The 22,279-nt window shown below is 51.4% G+C and overlaps 1 protein-coding gene across 1 annotated transcript in view; it reads right to left on the bottom strand.

The window, feature by feature from the left end:
* cacng2a (calcium channel, voltage-dependent, gamma subunit 2a) overlaps window positions 1-21,705 on the bottom strand; it is a 29,726-nt gene extending 8,021 nt beyond the window's left edge. Inside the window, exons 1-2 of the mRNA XM_037475906.2 lie at window positions 19,936-21,705; window positions 2,319-2,402 (exon numbers count right to left, since the gene is read on the bottom strand). Coding sequence (XP_037331803.1) covers window positions 2,319-2,402; window positions 19,936-20,161 — 310 coding nt within the window. The 5' untranslated portion in view covers window positions 20,162-21,705. The remainder of the gene's footprint in view (window positions 1-2,318; window positions 2,403-19,935) is intronic.
* Between the last annotated feature and the right edge of the window lie 574 nt (window positions 21,706-22,279).

The raw sequence follows: 22,279 nt of genomic DNA, 5'->3' as shown, positions 1-22,279 counted from the left end.
TTTCTCTCTCTCTCCTCTCTGCGCAAACGATGACATCACGGCGCGCCCCCTCGTTTTTTCTGGCGTCACTTCCGCCGGGGCCTTCACCTGACGTGACATCATTTCTGTTGCATAACTAACCCTCTGCCCCCCCCCTCTCCTTCTGCAGAGGCAGCTTTGACCACCCAGAGGCGACTGGGAAGCTCCGCATTATGGAAACCAGGTGGGTGTCCGTGAAATGGAAATGGAACGATGTGGAAATACATCAAACCCAACAAGAGGTGCTCCCCTGTGACCTCTTCATGCCCCCCCGACCCCCCCCCCCCCCCTTTATACAACTCAACACTATACGGATCTCCCGCTCTCGCTTTCGATCCGGCGAGACGGGCGACCGGGGGGTGCACAGCTCCCGACGTGAAGCGTCGTGGGTGTGAGGGTGAAGAGAGGCAGCGTGTGGGAGGCAGCGATGGAGAGGCCTGACCTATATAAGAAGGAGGCTGAAATATTTATGGATGCGAGTGTCCTAATTGGCAAGCCACTGGGAGCACTGCGGCCTCCTCCTCCAATCACAGCCGGGGGAAGAGGTTAACGCGCTCACACAGCGCCGGTGGTCCGAGGGAAACCGGGGCGACGCCTCCACCCCGCGACCCGAGAGAAGCCTCTTTCGCGAAGACCGACCGTCCCTCCTCAAAGGGCCGTCGTTGGAATCGCCACCAGAGCCCGTTGTCGTAGCCGCCCTCTCTGGCACATACAGGCGGGAACAACCGCTCAGAGCGCTGAGTCAAACGCCGCCTAATTGGCTGGGCTTAATCCTCGGCGCTGTCACGCAGCGCTCGGCTCTCCGAGAGGCCTCGATCGCTGTGTCCCCCCGCTGATGGACACGGAGACACAGACACTTTCTGACTCGTAGTTTCAAACCACTGCGGGCTGCGGCGAGGGAGGAGGGGCGAGGGGTAAGTGAAGGTACCGCTTCAGGGGTCAGCAGTCACTCTATTTATCAAATAAATGAAATTTATTCATTCCCATTACGTTCTTCTGGAGGTACGTCTGATTACAGGGTTACCGATGTGTACGGGGAAAAGTTAAATATTCTAAAAAGTCCTTCAGTATCTCCATCTGTTCTAATTTCATCAAGTAATGTCACTGAAGTTAGCTTCCTTTGAAGAAGACAGGTTAAATAAATAAAAATAAACTTCTGAAGCTCCTCTTCTCTTTTGCAGGCCGCATTAGCTGCTACTAGCATTGCACAGATTGCATTAGCTTCTACTAGCATAACACAGGCTGCATTAGCTGCTACTAGCATAACACAGGCTGCATTAGCTGCTACTAGCATTGCACAGATTGCATTAGTTGCTACTAGCATAGCACCAGTTGCATTAGCTTCTACTAGCATTGCACAGGATGTATTAGCTGCTACTAGCATAACACAGGCTGCATTAGCTGCTACTAGCATACCACACGCTGCATTAGCTGCTACTAGCATAACACAGGCTGCATTAGCTGCTACTAGCATAGCCCAGGCTGCATTAGCTGCTACTAGCATAGCACAGGTTGTATTAGCTGCTACTAGCATAGCACGTTTGAGTGAATGAACTGTGGGCAGGTGAGTTGAATTGTAGGTAATGTGTGCAGAAGTAAAATAAGATTGATTTTGATGAAAGCTCGATGAGTTTCTCCTTGTTTGTGTGCATTCGTCTCTCCACTGAACACAGAACACGTTCATGTGAAACCAGCATCAGACGGATTGGCAGCCGAAACGTGACGACTTCTCCTGCGCACTACTCGTACAGACTGCTGCTGTGTCACACGCGGCCGCGCGATTGGTTTTTCCGATGCGGAGACGCTCTCCAAATAGGTTTCTCAGTGACAGCTGCTCTAACAGATCACGACGTAGAACAAAAATCCTCCTGATTGGAGTAGTGAAAGCTGATTTAGTGTTGATAAAACGCTCATTGATGATTTATTGCTTTCTGCTTTCGCTACAACTGGTAGTTCCACTGAAACATTGACAAACCACCACTTTAAATTTTAGCACGAGGTGCTGCAGAGTAAACTGAGAGTCATTTCTCTTTTTCCAGGATTAGCAGGCAAATGAGTTGAACAAGCTTCTCCGTCTTGCTCGCACAAAGGGAAAGAGAGCAGAAATCAATGGGCTGTGTTTACAGGGTACAAAAGCCGACTGTAACACTGCACGTTGTGCTACACACACACACGGGGCAGTAAAAACAGACGAGCTGCCTGGCAGCACTCAGTCGGCTCCAAGCAGCCGGAGACAGAGTCATTTAATCTGAGACCTTTGTGTCGGGGTGATTCAGTTGGGTGAAAAGAGGGAGACTCACGTAAGAAGTACTCGGATGGGTCCGCCTGGTAGTCCGTTTCCTCTGGAAAGTGGTCTATCTGTTTACACATCCCTTTGAAGTTTCCTGTTGGGTGGGGGGTGGGGGGGGGGGAGAGAGGATTCAGTAAAGTTCACACTCAAGAGACACAAACTTAACTAACCCGCAAAAAAAACCCCACTCGTGAGTTTCAGGGTGGTGTCAGTTCATGGAGGACACTTAAAATGTCTCTGGCACGGACCGGGAGAGGCTCCGCGCTCAGGGCCTCTCCGGCAGCAGGTGGCGGCTTGTAAACAAGGGGCGCGGCAGCTGGTGCGACCTGGAGCCGCTCCAGCTGCCGCGCGCCGGGAAACCTCGGCTCGTTCATTTGGCTGACACCTCGTTGGTGTGCGGCTCCCCTGTCCGTCCAGGAAGCATCCCCCCCCCCCCCCCCCCCCACACCCCTCCACACACTCCCCCCCCCAGTTCACTCTCCTCTATTTGCAGTCTCTCAGCATTCTTTTGGCATTGATGAGGTCGCTCAAGGTGGGGTGGCGGGGGTTAGGGTTAGGGTCAGGGGGGGTGAACATAAGGCGGCCATTACAGCGACCTGCTGCTACATCAAGGGGGGGGCAGATGCCCGGGCATTTGATTGGACCAGATTAGCATTTTCATTAATTTCTTAATCTCCTCTACTGCCCCTCTAATTAGGTGAGCAGTTGTTGGTAACCATGGTGCCAGGTGTTGCCGAGGAGGTTTTGGCAGCGAGGCATGATGGACACAGCGGGGTGCAGTTATTACTTTGAGAACGGCCCACATGTAGCGAAGGGAGAAAGAGAGACCCCCCCCCCCTCCCGACCCCCAGCCCCCACAGCTATGACCAATCAGGCGGTATTTGCGTGGCATCTACCTGCAGGACACTTGTGTATTTAAGTGTTTGTTTTGATTGTCTCGGGATAATTTGGTGAGTTTCCACCTTAAAGACTCATTAAGTCTGTTTCCATTGCTTTTTGTTGCATGTTTTTGAACAATAAACTCACTTTTCCCTCATATCTTTTTATTTACTCTGAATCCACAGGCTTTTTAATGCGTAAATGTAACATTTCTTCAGTTATGGTTATTGGATAAACACTAATCCTTCATGGACACAGTCCAAATGTACCAACTGTCCACTCTTCTTCCTCCGAGTCTTTAGCTAAACCGTCTTTAGACACTTTTCTATTTACATCCACCGGTTCTGTTGCAGGTTGCAGGGTCTGTGGCTCGAAGCTCCTCTGTGATCCCCGAGAAGCTCCGCTGGAGATGCTCGACAGCCAGCTGTAAGCAATCCAGCTTTTTCAGATGCGAGGCGGCGCCAGGTGTTCGGGTGCAGCCGACTTGTGTTTACATACGACTGCATCGCAGGCTCTCAGCGGAGCTGTCTGAGCAAACCAGCAGCGAAACCCACAGAGCACCGCGTGTGTGTGTGTGTGTGTGTGTGTGTGTGTTAACGACGTTATCAAGTGGGTGTGAGATTTGGTTTGCAGCTGGCTGTCCCACAGTCGTGCGATTTTGTAATAGCGGCTGTCTATCGGGAGGGGGGAGGGGGGGGGAACTACTTCAATTAGCGCGCTAAAAGATTTATGTGACACTCAACCGCTCCAAACGGTCCCTTTCTTGTAAGTCACGTAAACTCAGCAGGCTGGTAAATGTTTTATAATGGCGTTTTCATTTCAGAGACCAACCCCCCCCCCCCCCCGCGTGAGAGCGAGCGCGGGGACCGAGGCGCGGTGGGGCGCCGTCTGGCCATTTGGATCTTTGGCAGGGGACCACTGTTACCAGAGGCCCGGCTGCGCGGGGGTCAAAGCACTTGACCCCCGAAGAGAAACACCTGCATGCGGCGAGCAACACGTCACTGCTTCAGCAGGGTCACATCCAGTCGACAGAAAGGACATTTTTAAGGGCTTTGAGGACATAATTGGGACTTTGATCATGATGATATTGGTGCTGGTTGAAGAGTAAGAGAAATCCAAAAGTTATAGGAGTGAGAATTGTTAAAAATGTTCAAAGTTTCAATGTTTCAGACTTGGCTGAAAGACTGTGGACTGAGTTCTGTTGATGATAGAAATCACCGAGCTTCACTCTAACCATTGAAGACAAACATTCATGACATTAAGGCGCAGTGTGTCGATCTTGTGATTGTGTGACCTTTGTGACCTTTAATCACCTCTCAGAGGGCTTCAGATCATTTAAACACAACGAAGGAAAAAGGCCCCTGAAAGGTTTGAGCTGACTGAACGGTGATGATTAAAAACAAGAAGACGTCCTGCGGACATCACCTAACCCCCCCGGACCCTGGCGTCTTGGGGAGGGCTGGGTTTGGCCCGAGCTTAGTCAATCTGCCCAGTTTGTGATAAAAGTATGACATGTTGTATTTGGAATCCTCCTGACCTTGACATTGGCTTCTCATGCCTGCGCGGCGTGAAATGGTGCAAACGTGGGCGGTGACAGCAGATGAGAGATGTTGGTGTTGACGTTGGATCACACACACACACACACACACACACACACACACACACACAAACTCTTTTTTTCACTCTTTCATTCCCTCTCTCTGCAACAAGATCCTGACTTCAGATGCCCGTCCACCAACTGGACATCACCCCTTGTTGCCATGCCAACCCAAAGGACACCGAAACTACAGTGAAGCCTGCAGATAAGGACCAGACCTTCATATGAGAGGGGACAATGAGTTGGGGTTTTTCTTCTTTTTTTTTTTACGGATGCGTCGGTACCGGTCGACAGCGGGGGGGGGAGTCTAAAGCGTTGTTTCTTCACCCCCCAGGAATGACAACAGCCCGCGAGCCCCGGGTGTCTCTCCATTGTAGTTACATGTGCCGTCATCACACCGTGCAGGGTGGGAGGCAAGCAGAACCGGACCTCCGAGAGAGACCTCCTGGTGAGGCCTCCCCGCACACACACACATACACACACACACAAACACACACACACATACACACACACACACACACGCACACACACACACACACACGCAGCGATCAAGCACAATCACAGCTGCCACAGCGCTGCAGACAGAGACAAAGCTTTGATGAGACACAAACACGGAGGAGGTGCATGATGGGAAGGGGAGGATGTGCAGGGGGCTCAGGAGGACTCTCGACTGAGTAGGAGGTGCCGTTTCAAAAGAGTTGGAGAGAGAGAGAGACAGAGAGAGAGAGAGAGAGAGGGAGAGGGAGAGAGAGATTCAAGCCCACTTCTGATTCGTCAGTGGGCGGCATTCTCAAAAACTTTCCAGGCAGCCACAGAGTGCGTCAGCATCCACAAACCCCCCCACCTCCCCTCGCCCACGACCTCCTCCCACCACCCCCGTCCTCGGGCCCCTTCGGCAGTCGTTGCCATGTGGACATCAGAGCCGGTTGCCATGGATGCAGCTGTCCGGGGATGGGAGGAGGATCACGTGGTGAGGTGTCTTTAACCCGCGGACACACAGCGGCTGCAGTGACGCAGCACGCCGCTGGATGCGCCGCAGCAGGTGTGCCCGCCTCCTTTCCCGCCTCCTTTCCTGGTAAAAACGCGTCAGAGGCGTTATAGCCCCCCCCCCCCCTCCACGGCAGCCAATGGAAAGACACATACTGCAGACACGGGTCATTTAACAGCACAGATGGCACGTGTGTACAGGTATGTGCGTGTGACTCCCACGCGGATGAAAAGGTAATGGTTCACCCGCGTTGCACGCTGACCCCCCCCCCCCCATTGAACAGCCGCCCTAGCAGCAGTGACATAGGCCCTAATCGCCTTATTCATCTTCATAATCACACCTTATTCATCCTTATAATCACTATATTCATCTTTGTAATGACCCCGCTGAGGCAGGGAGGCCCACACACACACACACACACACACCATCTCCCCCTCTCCCACACACACACACACACACACACACACACACACATGACACGGATGTAGCTTCTCCGCCTCTGAAAACCTGCTTTTTTCGTGTCAGCGCTGCAGAGCTGTGGCGTGAGCCCTTACAGACGCAGCCAGATGACAGTCGCAGCCTCGGGGGGGTTTAAGTGAAGCGATGCATCGTTTTAATAACAGCCATCCGATCACATTGTTTGAAAAACGGGTCGACTCCAATCGGCTCCACTCGCACCTCCTCTATCAGGAGGCTTTGAAAAGATCCAAACCTGGAACCCGTGAGCTCTGAAGGTCTGTCACGACGTTGTCCTATCACAGACCCCGATGGTGAAATACTGTTCCTTCACCTGCAAAGTGTCCCTCAAAGAAACCACCAACCACCGAGAAACATAAAATGACTACAAAGAGAAACAAAGACAAAGACCACAGAGAGACACCATGAGAAAAAACATCAACTATTGCTTTTTGATCGAGTTATTGTCAGTCGTGGAGCAATAAACCTGAAGTTCTGGTTTCCCTGATAACTCACAGGTTAACTGGTTTCTCCAGACCACATTTAATTGGACGTAATTTATGTATTTATGTAAACACCCACGAGTGCAGGATGAGTCACGAGAAACGCTTTACCGGAACAGCGGAGAGGGACTTAGATAATGATTTGAAAAAAATATATATGTATTTGACATGTACCAAGAATGCTCCGTCCTCACTGCTGCAAAGGAGGCTGCAGGAGGTAAAGAAGCATCTCGGGGGCCGGTTCCTGACCCCTGAACGCTCAGGAGCCGGATCTCAACGCACCTTCCAGGTCTCCAGGGCGGTTTGGGGGCTAAAACGCACGCAACTCGACAAAGTTTGTTTCCAGGCAGCCGGTGATATTCTGCTTCAGAATAAAGGACCTGCGTGTTTGTGCGGCTTTATTTATTGAAGAGACACGGGAAGTTAAAGAGCCGCATCAGTTGTTTCAGCAAGTGGCCCAAAAGGACCTTGTGCTTCATGTATAATTGACAAAGCAGGAAGTCAGGTTGTTATTACAGAGAGATGAAACCACTAAACTGACGCTAAATCGGTGTTATTCTACTGGTCATCCGTCAACAAAGCTCGCTTCCCAACGAAGAAACCTTGAAAATCAACCCTTTCCGTCGTGGTCAGTCGCTCCGTTTAACCTCCCCCCGCTGACACAGCACCTTGACGTTGCATTTTAGCTTTTCTTCGAGCCCACTTCTGATTCGTCAGTGGGCGGCATTCTCAAAAAAAACGTTCCAGGCAGCCACAGAGTGCGTCAGCATCCACAAACTCGCCCCCCCCCCCCCTTCCCCTCCTCGCCCACGACCTCCTCCCACCAGTCGTTGCCATGTGGACATCAGAGCCATCCGGACCCATCCAAACCGGGCCTGGGGAACGGGAGACTCCAGGGCGCAAGTCTACAGGCCTCCTCGGGGAGGGAGTGGGCGGGATCTCGCCCGGAGACGCGCCAGGGTCAGCGGGCGAAGCCGGGGAGCCGCCGCCGCCGGAGGCCGCGATGAGATTTCACAGATCCGGGAACGCGGAGCCGGTGAGTCAGCGGCGTTCACGGCTGAGTGCGTCACGGCCTTCTGGTCAGACGGGGGGGGGGGGCTGCTCCTCGCTAAGAGGTTCCTCGGCGGCGGCGCCCACTGGGAGAGGCATTCCCGGAGCTAACGGCTAACGCTATCGACCGCTATCAGACAGCGACACCTCGCCCACGGCGGTCTCAGTCACGCGATGGGCTCCGTGAGGAGGAAACCGGGTCGGCGTGAAATGAGTCAAAAAGGAATCGACTCCGGTTTAAGGGAAAATGTCCCGGGTCTGTCCAGAGGAAGACGAATCGACCGGAGGAGACTGAGGGAGACCTCGTTGAGCTCAACGAGAACTAACAGCATTCCTGCTCCCATCGGGGGGGGGGGGGGGGGAACTGGAAAATGTCGGAGTAAAAAGGAGGAGGTTGGAGCGGATCCGGACTGACTCACCGAAACCTCGAATTGTGATGTGACCACAGAGAGACGTCAATTCCGCTCCAAAAACACCAGTTTAATCTGTATTTCGTTTATTAAGTGCTAATAATAATCGGTGCCATGGTGGTTTCCCGTTTTTTCCTCCTTCTAGCTCAGTCTGCCTGAAAGCTCAGTTAAAAGTTAAAAAACGACCTTTTAAATGACCAAAAAAAACCGAACAAACTCTGCCCTGGAGGCAGGCCGAGCAGGAGGAGCTTAACTAACCATCCGCAGTGGGCCCCAAAGCGTCCCCCCCGCCTGCAGCACAGCGACGCTCCGACCAACCTCCACCTTAATCCCTCACAGCCGAATTACTACGCCGGCAGGAACTCGGCAGGTTATTGTCCCGTCACGGGAATCATCCCACGTGATGCAGGTTTCTCCGGCTTGTCCTTTGTTCAGTCCATTAGTGCACACAGATTTAAAGGGAAAAGGTAAATGACTTGACGAACACAACTCGACACGAACACAACTTTCACACTACATGAGGTCTTTTGTTCCGCATCCTGCCGCTCGACCTGAAACGCGGAGAACGAGACGTGCCGGCGTTCGTTTGCTGGAGCAGCGAGAGCACGTAAGGACACGGGCCGCCGGCGGCGTTATGAATAAATAAGTGTTCACACGCGTCCTCGGTGCAGGGTGCGGCGCGCGAGGAATCAAAAATCGCACACGGTTGTCGAACAAACTCCTCGTCGTCCTCGCCGGGCTAAACGCTGCGATCAAAGGGAGCAGATCCAGGGCGGCGTTTGGGTACGCACAAACCACGAGGGCACACGAACGCACCTTTTTAGGCCTTTTATAGTCAGAACAAACGACGGCCACATTTGACGGCTAGCCAAATGTGGCACATGGCTAGCCGTTAGCTCGCTAGCTGTTAGCTCGCTAGCATCTAAGGCGTGCTAATCCTTCGACGCGCTGGAGTCACGCTGCAGACATTTTGTAAACGCCTCAGCCCCGTGGTTGTAATTCGGGGGGGGGGGCGGGGCGAGGTTTTTCTCGGGATGATGGGTTGCACTCCGTCTCCATGAGGATCAGCTACGCGCCCGGTTTCTAACGCCGCGAGACAGCGCATTAGGAGCCACTCCGTGACACCTGCACATGACCTCGTGTCGAGATGTGCCTGTCAATTCAGAATAATTCTGATTCACAAACTAAAACTAAATGGTCCGATTCTTGTTGTGAATCCAACAGCGTTTCTGAGTGCCCACTCAAAGTGAGGACATTTCCACCTACACATTAAGTGAATGAGGCCTGATGCATCTCCCTGCAGATAGCGTCTTCATCGTTTCTATTTAGGTCAACTGAAGCTAATCAAATAGCTGTTGTCTAACTTAGTGTTGCTAAGAAACAACGGTGATGTAATCCACCGTCGTAGCGTCCCTTTAAACTTCCTCTGCTCTGGTTTTCGTCACACTGCATTCAGCTGGATCGCTGGCCTCTCTGCACCGGTGATGATGAAGATGCAGCTGTGATAAAATCCTAAATGATTTGACCTCAGCCGCCGGGGCCTTTTCCTTGTGATTTACATCACATTCCCGGGGGGGGGGGGGAAAGTGAGCTCATGATACCGGAGCGGAATCTGCGCAGCGAGCGCGGCGGCGGGACGGCGCGTCATAAATATCCCTCTTTAAAACAGCTGCACATCGATCTTATGAAACGTGCCGCACTCTTATTTAAATCAACTGGATTCCCAAACGCCATCAATAACGGCGGGAACACTCGAGGACGGATCCGAGGGGGGGGGGGGGGGGGGGGGATGCTTTTAGTGGCGACGATAAAAGATCACAAATCAAAAAGGCAGTCGATGCAGCCGTTTCACCAGATTATAACGGTTTCTGTGGAGAGCAGCAAGAATACAGCAGTTTACTCCGGTATTTACATGTGATTATGTACATTTCGTAGGGTGACAACCAATGACAATCCTGTTATCAGCTACTCGCCAGTCGTTTGAACAGTTATGAAACCAGAGTTCAAGGGTCACCTCCGGCTGACTGGTTTAAACAAGCAGGTGTGATGAGAATAACTTTAACTTTGCCCTGATGTCCTCCAACCGGTTACAATCTAATGTGAACAAGGAGATAAAGGGACAAACCGGACAGGACACTCCAAAAGAAGAGAGCATTGTGGGTAGTGTGATCAGGGTCACATTCTCAATGTAATGAGGCGCAATCTAACGGTAACCTTTTGTAAATTTAGGAAACAATTTAGGTTTTGGAAATAAAATAACCTAAACTTCTTTTATTCAAATTTTCACTGGCTGAAGCGTTTTGTCTGATCGACTCAAAACTGCTTTTGTAAAATTGAAAAAAAATAAAAGTAAAAATATCTTCACGTTCAAGTAGATGAAACAATTTGTGTTGGATGGATCGAATCATCTCGAGAGGAGTAAGGACAACTTAAAATGTCCTTATTCAGACATAAACGGGGTGGACAAAATAACGGAAACCGCTGTCAGTGAGACGGCAGCATGGTTTTAGTGTCACATTATCACAATTATCATATTATCATAATGTTGTGTAATCTCTTAACCGAATGATCAGGACAGGTGACTTGATCGCCCCCCCCCCCCCCAGCCTGTTGAATGCACTTCAACACCGCTCTCAGCCACACACACACACACACACACACACACTACCCAAACAGGCCGTGTGTCGGCCCACCCGCCCACTCTTCCCTTCTCCATCTCACAGCGGCATGGAAACCAGCTCACACGCGTTTTCTCTGTAGCCGTGGTTTTTCTGCTACACGTTCATCACCGCGGTAACACAACGACACCACAAACGCACCGCGGACCCGAACCACGCGTCAAGGTTCAGACTCAGCGACACAAAATGCAGTCACCGACTGTGTGACGTGTGCGGAACTTCCACCCCACAAATCGGTGTTTTACAGATGGGGCGCAGGATTAAAAGCAGTCGCATGTTCACCGTGCAGAGGAGGGAACGTGATGCCTCACCCCGATGGAGCCAAACACAGCCGTGAAGCAGCATCGTAGCACTCAGGACCTCTGCCAGCGGGAGAGTATCAGTGTGTTCCCCCCCCCCCCCCCCCAGAGCATCTGGAGTCATTCCACCTGATACGGAGGCCCGAGAGCCCAGCTCAGAGCAGCGGATTTCCGATAAAGGCGAGCGGGTGACTAACGCCGCTTTACCGTAAACACAGTGTCTCGTGTCCACGTTACAAATGTGGGGTGCTTTTGGATGTCTCTCGAGGGGACACATTACTCCGTTCACACATTCCCGCGAGGCCCCGGTGCTGCGGGGGCGGGGGGCGGTCGATATAATGGCGATGGCGAAGCTCTACTCTCTCTCCCCCCGAGCCAAAGGGTCCGATGTCGGCGTCGGGCGGCCTGGAGAGGCTCCGCCCACTTTTCCCGTCTCCGAGGTGCAATGCTCCCACATAGGGTTGTGTAGAGCACTGTCCCGCTTTTATTTTGAAAGGGGTCATCGGCCATTTTGAAAAGACACCAGAAGAGGAAACATAAATGAAAAGTGACCATTTTATATCAAGACGCCGCATCTCGGATTCATCAAAGGACCGTTGTGTTGTTGCTCGATTCTTTTTACTAAAGTAAGTAATGTTTCAGACGACGTCAACGTTACATCGGCGCCGTTGCGAACTCAAAGAGTTGTTTTCATGGAAAAGATGCTCAGAAAATGTGGACCTTTCAAATAAAAGCAACTGCTTTGCAGCAAAGGAAGAGACGATCATTTAAAACAACGCGGTCGACTTTGATGTCTGAAATCGATCAAAGATCCCTAAACTCTTAACATCTGGAGGAATCTGTCCTAATACCTTTTTGTGTAGCTCTCTAAATGCACAGCTCTCTACCCCCCCCCCCCCCCACCCCGACCCTCCCACCTCCTTTGGCCTGCAGAATGATTAGTTTGAGGCTATTGATTTCTCTTCCTGGGCTGAAAGTATGTGTGAGAGGGAGGGAGGGTCAGAGAAGCAAAGGGGTGAGGAGGGAGAGACTTGAAGAGGGGAGTGTGGTGAGGAGAGGGGGGGGGGGGGGAGGAGAGTGGGGGGGAATACATCCCGTATTCAGTGTGGTGCTTCTCTGCAGTTCTTTTTTTTCTAATCTTTAATGTAGGAAAAAAAAAGCCAGTGGTTGCAGTCTGGATGCGTCAAACCGCCTCCCCTCAGTTTCCCCCCCTCCCCCTCCCCCCCCCCCCCCCCCCCCCTTCGCTCTCTCGCTCTCTCTCTCTCTCTCTCTCTCTCTCTGTGGCAATTGGCAATTCACTGAGTGTCCACATGTCATCTCTTGCACTGCTGCAGCGGCGGCATGCTAGAAGGAGGGGGGATAGGGGGGTGAAGGGGGAGAGGGGGGAGAGGGGGGGGGCTGGAGAGATGGCTCGGTGGATGGAGGCCTGTATTCATCCGATTCCCTGTTTCATTTCGTCTATGTAAATGCTGCTGGCTATGTTTGAGTGTGTGTGCTCGCCTCCCCCTGCATTACCCCTCCTCCCCCCACCCCACCTCTCATATTAGACAAGCACACAGTTTCCTTCCCAGCCAATTCTTCCCTGCCTCCTTTCATTGCTCTTCCCATTCTTCCCCGAGTCCTTTTCTCTGGTTAAACCCCCCCAGTAGCTGCTGAGGACATTAAATATCACGGCCTCCATTAAAACAAATCTAAAGGAAATAAAAGGGAAGGGGGGAGTCACGGGGTGGTCATTTAACGGTTTTAATTGAGCCTGTATGTGCTTAGCGGGGCCGAGCGCGTCTCGTCCCGGCTCACTGGGGACGTTTGGAGACGAGGGGGCGGCGACCCACATCCCTCCGTCCCCCCCGGAGCTCCAACGACTACAATTAAACGCGTACAGTGATCCGCGAATTTCCATTTTGTCAAGTGACCTTTTCAAGGGCGTTTACACAGCGGCGGTGACAGCTGATGAAAGGAATCCATATGCAGCGTGACGGGCGTAAATGAAGAGAAATCGTCTAAAAGGAGAGCGTCAGTAAACAAGGTTGCTGCTAGTTCTTCGCTTTGGAAACCGAGAATTCAGTCACAGCCTACAATCTCAAGTACGTATAAAGATCAATTGTTATTTTATTATGTGCTATTGGGCTAAAAATCTATTGAAAAGATCCATAAAAGCCACAATGGTTTATCAAACCTGCACAGTGTGATGAAAGCTTTAGAAAACCACTGAAACACACACACACACACACACACACACACGGCCCGTAATTGTGATGGATGCTGTCGTTAGATTTGGAGAAAGTGTGCTTTGGAAAAATTGAAGAAAAAGGCAAAAGTGGGAATTAGGATTGCAAATACCTTTTTATCATTTTTACCTCTTAATTAATCACATTAATAACGGCCACATTCCATTGAGGTGACCAACCTCCAGGATGTTATTTGCTGCTGTTTCAGACAGATGTGCCTTTGCAATAAGAGTCTCCTTCCAACATCCAACGATGTACCAACAAACCACAAATACAACATGAGGATCCTCCACTCGGATACGATGAAGATCTTTTTCGTTCTGTTCTTGCCATAAAGGGTTAGGGTTAGAAAAGGGCCTCTAATGTTTTCAAATACTCCAATTTGATGCATTCTGGAGAGTTATTTTTAACCCTAAAACGTGGGCATTACCTCATGCAATAAAAGGATCAAATAAAAAAACATATACGTTGAAAAAGTACAGTTGTGGCTGTGAAAAGCGACGTTTATTTTGAAAGGGCACTTTGCAGGTCAGCAGTATCTCCAACTCCGATGCAAAGGACCACTGATGTGTGGTCACGTGGGGGTCGGGTGATTTACAGCATCGGCTGTCGTGGCATGACACAAAAAGACACACACACACACACACACACTTTATGCGGATTACAGACGCACAGTGTGAGTGAGGAAAGAAAAACATACATGTGCGGCTCACATCTGCATGACATCTGCAAGTGGAAGCGTGTTCATGACTGTGCCTATGTGTGTGCGCGCGTGCGTGCGTGCATGCATGTGCGTGCGTGCTCTCACCCGCAGCTGCCTGCGTGCACGCGGCTGTGATCACGAGAGACTCCCTGTCCTGGAAAGCGATCTGAGGGAGCAAAGGGGAGCCACGCTGCTCCTCATCAAAAATTCATCCCGTTCCTCAGAAACACGGAGACGATGAAGGTGAGCGCTCACCGCGCACACGCCTGCGTGCGCGCGCGCGCACACACGGCAACGAAAAGAGGGGGAGGAGAGAGGCAGCATGCTCGCCTGTAAATTACATCATCCTCCTCCTCCTCCTCCTCCGTGGCCTTAGCAACACCTCGCCCACATCCGGATGAGAACAGAGGCGACTCCACGTGACCGAGTGGCTCTGACCTGCAGATGTCACGGAACAAAACCAGCAGCGTCGTCAGCAGTTCGTTGGAGGCTTTTGTCCGCGAGTCGCACACGTGGACGATCGCGTGTCAGCCGTTCGGTAGACACCGGTTTTTTGTTGTTGTTGTTTTTTTGCATCACTTCCTGTCGCGAGCCTCTTAAATCTTCCTCCAGGTGAAGCGCCAGGTGTGAGTGACGGAGGAAGAAAGCGGCTCCACTCCGTCCGCTCTCACGGGACATTTTGTCTCCTCTCTCGCGCTCTTTGTGTTTCGATTGACGGATCCGGGCTCGTTACAACTGTTTGTTTTCCCAACCGCGCCATTTGCTGTGACAGGGGGGGTCTGCCAGCCCCCCCCACCCCCCTCCCCGACTGCAGCGAACACTCTGGAGAGCAGCACGACCATCTGAACCGCTGTGACGTCACCGGAGACGGACAGGGAGCCGATAGAAGCTCGCCTTCCTAACTGTGACGTCAGAGGCCCTGCCTTATCTATTATTCTTTTAAACTTCATGGGTGTATTTACACTGGAACACAAACACATTCATCTCATTACTTTCTGTTGCTTACAGTATTTCACACATTGGTGATTTCAGTCCTCTTGAGGCCAAAGGGGAAAACTTTTGAATTGGATGAGGTGACATTAATATGAGTAAAAATCTGTTTTAACAGACAGATTAAACAAAATTATGAGATATTTTACAAACCGAACACTGTTAAAATGCTGTAGAGATGATTAGAAGACAATCAATAACTATTGATTCTTTGGTTGATAAGAATCTATATATGGAGTTGAGGAGAAAGACAATCTGTTACTGTCCATTATATATTTTTAAAAACACATAACCACTCCAGTGAGAACAAGGGTCAGAAACAGATGCTTGACCACCGAGGCCCCGTTGAAGTCGCACTACACCATAGAGCCTGGAGTGTGCACTACAGACGCACACCTGAGCCATCTGGACCCCTCTCCTTCATCCTCTCAGACCGGCTGCTCAACATCACTTCCTCATATCTGTTTCCTTCCTCCTCGCCCTCTATCTCTGAACCTCAAGTGCTCTCTTATCCATCTGTCAGCCCCCCCCGTCCTCCCCAACGGTGACCCCCCCCAGCTGCAGCTACAGGAACTTGTGAGGCCTCGTCGGCCCCGGTTCAGAGACTCTGCTGCCAGCGGCTCTCCCACTGGGTGCTAAGAGGGCGTCCCGCAGGTGGGAACGACTCCGTCCGTTTTACTACCGCGGCTCAAAATAAATCACAGTCTAGTTAAAAGGGGCTAAATGCTAAAAAAAACAATTGGTTAGAAGACTGATCAAAACAATTGATAATTTTCCGTCTTCATGCATAAAGTGTATTTCATTTCACCAATATATTTCCCTCTTTTTTTGCACAGTCACTTAAAGCATTCAAGATGCAATGAGGCGTTCCTCTGTGGAATGAAAAGATAAGAAAATGTCGCTAAAAGATACTAAAAGATAAATAAATGAAACAGGGCGGACGAGCTCTGAGTTGAAGGCCTGATCCACCTGTTCCCTCTCGCATCGCATCGGCCTTACTGGCGCGGTTGTGGCTATTAGCGGTTGTGGCTATTAGCGGTTGTGGCTATTAGCGTTAGCTCCCGCTGCTCGCCGCTTCGCTCGGAGATGATGCAGCGTGTTCCCGGCGGCGTTCTGACACAAAGCAAATACGGCGTAACGGATTGCAAATTAACCCGCGCCGGGGACACCGGCAATTAATCAAAAGGTAGATTGTCGAGGAGGAAGAGGAAAAAGTGGCAGGCGACTCGCGGCTCCTTCAAGTGAGCGGATTGCATCTGCAGTTAATTATCATTTAGCGGCGGGTCTCTCCGGGATGTTTCCTCAGCTGGAGGACGCGGCCGGTGGAGGGGAACCGAGAGGAGCTCCGCTGCGATGGAGTCAGAGATTGGTCTGCTGGTAATTACACTTCCATTGTAAGAGGATCAATTCTGTGTAATCAGAGCGCAATCTCACTGAGAATCGAGTGGTTATTCAAGCCACTTTAACATGGGAACTTTGCATTTTCAAGGGTAATATATTTGTAGATAACGGCAGCAAAGAGGAAATGCAACACTGGATGCTGCTGCTCTCGAGCTTTGACCTTTGACCTCTGCAGGGGCTTAAGAAGCTTGGTCAAACCGTGCTCGGCTAAGCTAGGTGGCTAGGTTAGCTTCATCCAAACTATCGGCAATGAGGCTAATAGCTGTGTTCCCTGAATCTCTGAATGGCTTATTGCACTTGACCTTTGGCCAAAACGCGCTGTTTGGGCGCCGTCTGGGCGGCGTCGGAAACGCCGGCGCGGCCTCGCTGGTCGGCTGAGCCGTTGCGCTCGCACAGGGCCCCCGGGTGCGTTCGCCATCGATCTGTTCTCTGGTCATGTGGGATAAAGATAGACCCCACCCAACGCCACCAACTGCGGCTAAAAATAACACGTGTAAATCAAGGCTGGAGCGACACGGACCCACACACACACACACAGACACACACACACACACACAGACTCACACAGTCCTGCTGGCTGTGATCATGACGATGTGTCGTGGGGGTCAGAGGGGATAATTATTATGTAGTCACTGAAACCTTGCTCCTCTTAATGCTTTTATTTTCGTTTTCCCCCTAATTTATAGCTTGGAGCGTGTGTGTGTGTGTGTGTGAGGGGGGGGGGGGGGGCGGAGGGGGGGGGGGGGGGGGGGGTCGTCTCCACGGCGAGCGGGGGACAGTATTTATAGGAGGCTGCCACCAAAGTTTACAGCCACTCGCCTATCGACCACAGCCATGCGAGCCATCAATCATCGACTAAACCAATTACTGCGGTCCACCTCGTGGCGGCGGCGCTCCTCCGCCGAGACGCCGCGGTTACTTTAGACCTTCATTGTCCTCTCAGCTTTGGTATAATAACGAGGATATAATGTTTTTATTTGAAGGGATCAGGCCCGGTGGTTCCTTCGGGGCTTTTTAATTGCATTTGGGTGATTCCTTGTTCAACATCTGGCTTTGTGAGGAGATGGTTATGTAATGTAAACACAATATTCCTCCGGAATGAAAGTAAATAAATAAATGAAGGGCACTGCTGCTGTTTACTTCCCTTCATATCACCCTGAATATATAAACCAACCTCTTAGAAGCGCTGTGTGTTTGATGTCGTTACTGACAACATTCAAACATGTAAAGACTTCTTCTTCCTCTCATCAGTTAATCGGAGCGAACCTTTCATGTTATGAGACAAGAGCATTCAAATCCATTCAGGCTCCCTCCTGTGGAACAGCTGATTCAAATGCTCAACCAAATACGAGGGGGGGGGGGGGGCTGTGATAAATCCTCCCGAGGGTCCAGACCGCCTGTGGGGTTTGTGACGGGCTGCCGGACGCGAGCCCATTGGCTCATTGGGAGAGGAACGGCGCCCGCGTCCCGCCGAAGGGCCACGGCGCGGCAGCACTGGTGTCAAACCCAAAGCCACCCGAGGGCTGCACTCTAAACCCGATCGATGGACTCCAGCACTGATACGACAGCGAGGCCGCTGTGACAACAAACACGAGGCGACGCGGGCACGCCCTCCGTCCACTCCGAACCCGGCGCTGATCCGGGGGCCCGTGCAGCGGTGCGTACAGTGGAGCCCGGGGGCTGGGTCAGCGCTCATCTGGACCACGAGGCTGATCTCCGCTCGCCAGACGCCAGAAACACCAACGCGCGCCCACGGGGTCAGACATAGAGGTCACGAAGGCAGGACGTGCACACCGGGGCAGCAGACTGTGGGGGGGGGGGGGGGGGGGGGGGGGGCGGAGCGATGGTGGAACTGGTGGACCCGGTCTCCCATCAGTGTCGCCCCCCACCCCCCGCCGCGTGGATCGACCCGACGGCCGGCGAGGCCTCGTTTGAGGCTTAATTAACATCTGAAGTGTTGAACTTCTGCCTCCTGCTCTGTACTTTTCTATTTCTTAACCCCGACGGTTTCTGGTTTAAACCACCTATAATTAAATGTACTCTTCTTCTTAAGACCCAATTTCCTGTGCAGGAAATGATTAGAATTAGAATTCAAAATAATTCCCTGACCCCAGTCAGTAAATGCACCGCCCCCCCCCCCCCCCCCCACCCCGCTGCCTCGCGTCTTCTCCTCCGAAACGAAGAATCTGGGTTCATTACCTGCCATTTTGATCTCGGATTCAAAAGGGAGAGACTCGTTGTGCCGATCCAATCGCAGCCTGGCGAGCCGAGAGAGCGCCGCGTTCGGTTGGCAATGAGAAGTCAGTGCACTCATCGCTCTGTGTGCACACTCTGCGACACCTTCGCGGACATCTGGACCCCAACGGGCGCCATTTCCCCACCATTTTATACATTCTATCGTTGTAACAATACAGAACCCAGGCGCTTCCAATCGGACTCGGGACCAGTTAAATAACCCTGGAGCAGAAGGCTATTCGGGCCTCACAGGGCGGCAGTTTGTGCACCGGGTCAGAACCCCAACGCCTCGTCCGGCCTGTGCTCGGGCCGTGAGGTCGTTTGACGTCTCAGTTCCCCGGTCAGCTGGTCTCGCGGCGTCCGTCATTTTCGAAGTTCCAACCGATTCGTCCTCCGTAACTGCAGCTCCTGAATGTCTCATCTCATCATTTCGTCTCCAGCGGGTCTGAGCGGTGTGGGAGGCTTTTATGCAACAGCTCCAGGCTGCGACCCGGGAACCCCCCCCCTTCTGCCTGCAGGAGCCGAACGCCCTGAAAGAACCGCTCACCTGAATACTACGGATTCTGGAGGAGAGTCTTGATCGACCATATCCAAGTGGGTGACCCTTTGGTTGTTTTAACAAAAAAGGTCATTTATCTTGGTGATTTGTTCCACTAATAGAATAAAGGCTCATTTCACTGAAGAAAAAGCAAAAAATAAGAGAAATATGGAACAAAAACATCAACTGTGAAAGCAGAGCTACGCCGGTTCTTTTCAGTTAGTCAGATTTTTCTTGCGACCCCTTGAAACGTTTCCCAAAACAGAAACCTGCTTCACAGATGTGCATCAGCGGGGAGCTGAAATCACGTTGGTTCCCACCTTGTGATTACTAAAAACGAACGTATTAGCCTTTGTTGGGTTGCATGTGTCATTTCAACTCCAAAAGGTGCTTTTTGCTTCGTTTGACTCGAGGAGGGTCAAACTGTCCAATCTTCCACAGGAGAAGTGGAACTGAAGTGGATGTGAGTGGAAAGTTTTGGTCTCCTACGACCTTGTAGACTTACAAGCTTGTCACAGGTTGCACGAGTGAATCAAAGATTTTCGAAAGACATTTTGGGGCAAATATGCCATTTGTTTGCTCGGGGAAAGAGGCCCATCCTCAGGCCCTCGCACGAGAGGAACCAGCAAGAAACATCCGCCAATAAAAAACGTGTTTCTTTCGTATTCTTACCTTCTAGGCAGCACGTCCTCCAGAGGCCCGAGTGGGTCATCACCTCCTCGTTCTTCTTGCTGGTCTCGTTCTCGCTCATGGACTTGCTCCTGCAGACGCCGCGGGAGTACAGCCAGTAGTCCGTGCCGACCGCGATGGTCATGAGGCTGAAGGCCGCGAAGGCTCCCACCGTGGTCAGCAGCATCTGGACTCCGCGGTCGAACAGACCCATGTTTCCGCATTCCATGAAAGGGGGACCCCCTTTCCTCTTGATGTACAGGAAGTAAATATTTGAAAATTTGCGGGACCAAACCAAACCGAAAAAACGGGATATACTCGAGCCGAAGGAGAGGGACGGCGGACCAGGAGGATGCGGTAGGAACCTTATGGTTGCGTTTGGGTGAGGACCACGACAAGAGAAAATATGAGGACAGAGGGGGGTTTTTTTGGGGGGGGGGGGAAGAGGCAGTGATGTCTCCCCTCTCTGTTCTTTCTGAGTCTTATACACCCCCCCAAAAAAATGAGGAATCGGGTACGCAGAAGATGACAACGGGCCCCCAGCTGCAGACGTGTGGGTAATAACGGACTAATTAACGTCCTGAAGCCTAGAAATGGAAGTGAAATTAACCCAAAGTGAGGTTTATTCTCGACAGGCCTCCGAAAGAAGAGCAGAAAAGGCCTGTTTCCTGCCTCCAAAGGTTACAGCTGAGCACAGGGCAGAATTAACATGAGCTCAAATGGAGCACAGAGATGGTTGCAGGGGGGGGGGGGGGGTGTTGGAGTAATGGCAGGCTTACAGTACAACGGTTCAATATGTCTGTTACAGTGAGTTACAGTTACTTTAGTCTGAGGCTATAACAGTTGGAATTAAGGATTATAACTAAGCCCGCAGCTGTAGATTGTTTAAAAAATAGTTTTATTCTAATGTGTTTTGTAAGTCAAAAGGGGGAAAAAGATAATAAAGTGGGGAAGGAAACGAAGGACAGCAGGGAAATCTAACATATTAGTGCAAAACAAAAGAGAATAAAGAAACGGACGGTTTCGAGTCCCGTCGAGTGGGAAAAAAAGCCAAATTCTCGACCTATCGTTTGCTTAGAAGCAAGAAACCAAGGTTTAACACATGCATTGATTAATTAGCAGGCTTTAAAAACGCACATACACAAAAAAACACATAGCAACCTTTAAAAAAAATAGAGGAAAAATGAGAAAAAAATGAAAATAAATGAACGGCGTAGATTTTCCTTCTTCCTAAAATTCCGATCCCCAGTTTCCATATGGAGCCCTATCGCTCTGCGAAGCTTTCCGCCGAAAATGGGGGTCTGCGGTCGGAGGAGGTTCGGTCGTCGACGATCCGGAGACAGCGCGGAGCATCCAGCAGGGCGAGCCGACCATCACTCGACATAGAGCCGGCGGGAGGAGGACGGCGAGCCGGTGCGTGGGGGGGGGGGGGGGGAGGACGCCGCTCCTGCTGCTGCTGCTGGAATATCCGAATCACACCCAGGACCGGCCCGTCCGCGCAGCCCTTCGCTCCATGTAACAGGAGGAAAAATAAATACCGATGAAAGTCGCAATCCCCCCTGGTTTTTTTCTTCTTCTTCTGTCCCCTCCTCCTCCTCCTCCTCCTCCTCTTCCTCTGTCTCCCTTCGCCGATGCAGGTTTCGGCCGCGTGCAGGAGGAAGCAGAAGTGAAGAAGATATTACACAACCGGGAGAGCGCGAGTTGCACGGATCCACACAGACACGATGTCAGCGGGGCTATGCGTTCAACAGCCCCCCCTAACCCCCCGCCCCCCTCTTTGGTCGGAGGAAGAGTGGTGTTGCAGCTGCTGCTTCTTCTTCTTCTTCTTCTTGTTTCTTGTGTAAAGGCGCACAGTGTGTGTTTGTGTGTGTGCGTGTGTGTGTGTGTGTGTGTGTGTCTGTGCTGCAGCGATGGAGGCTCGTGGCTCGAAAGATATTAAAGATTTCTAATTCCGTTTCAGTGAGTGGAGGGGGCGCAAGGGGAGGGGGGGGTAGCGATGCTCTCTCTCTCTCTCTCTCTTCGGATGGGTACCATGGATCACTTAATTAATTGCATTTGTACACACGAGATGAGATTAATGCTTTTATTGCTTATTATCGTCCGGTCCAATTGTTGCATTATTCTCTCTCTCTCTCTCTCTCTCTCTTTCTCTCTCTCTCCACGCATGTCTTCCCTGAAGTGATCTCACTAAATGTTTGACTCATTCTTTGTTTCTTCTCTGTCATTGATAACCGCTCCCATCGACGTTGCTGCTGCAGCTGTAAACGCAGACGCGATGTGATCCTCTAACAAGAGGAAAAGAGCAGCGAGAAAAGGTCTTATTTTAAGGGTTTCAATTCATGCTCTT

Source organism: Pungitius pungitius, chromosome 12, assembly GCF_949316345.1.
Source record: "Pungitius pungitius chromosome 12, fPunPun2.1, whole genome shotgun sequence".
In the NCBI taxonomy this organism is placed as follows: domain Eukaryota; kingdom Metazoa; phylum Chordata; class Actinopteri; order Perciformes; family Gasterosteidae; genus Pungitius; species Pungitius pungitius.
This window is presented reverse-complemented; position numbering and strand designations above follow the sequence as displayed.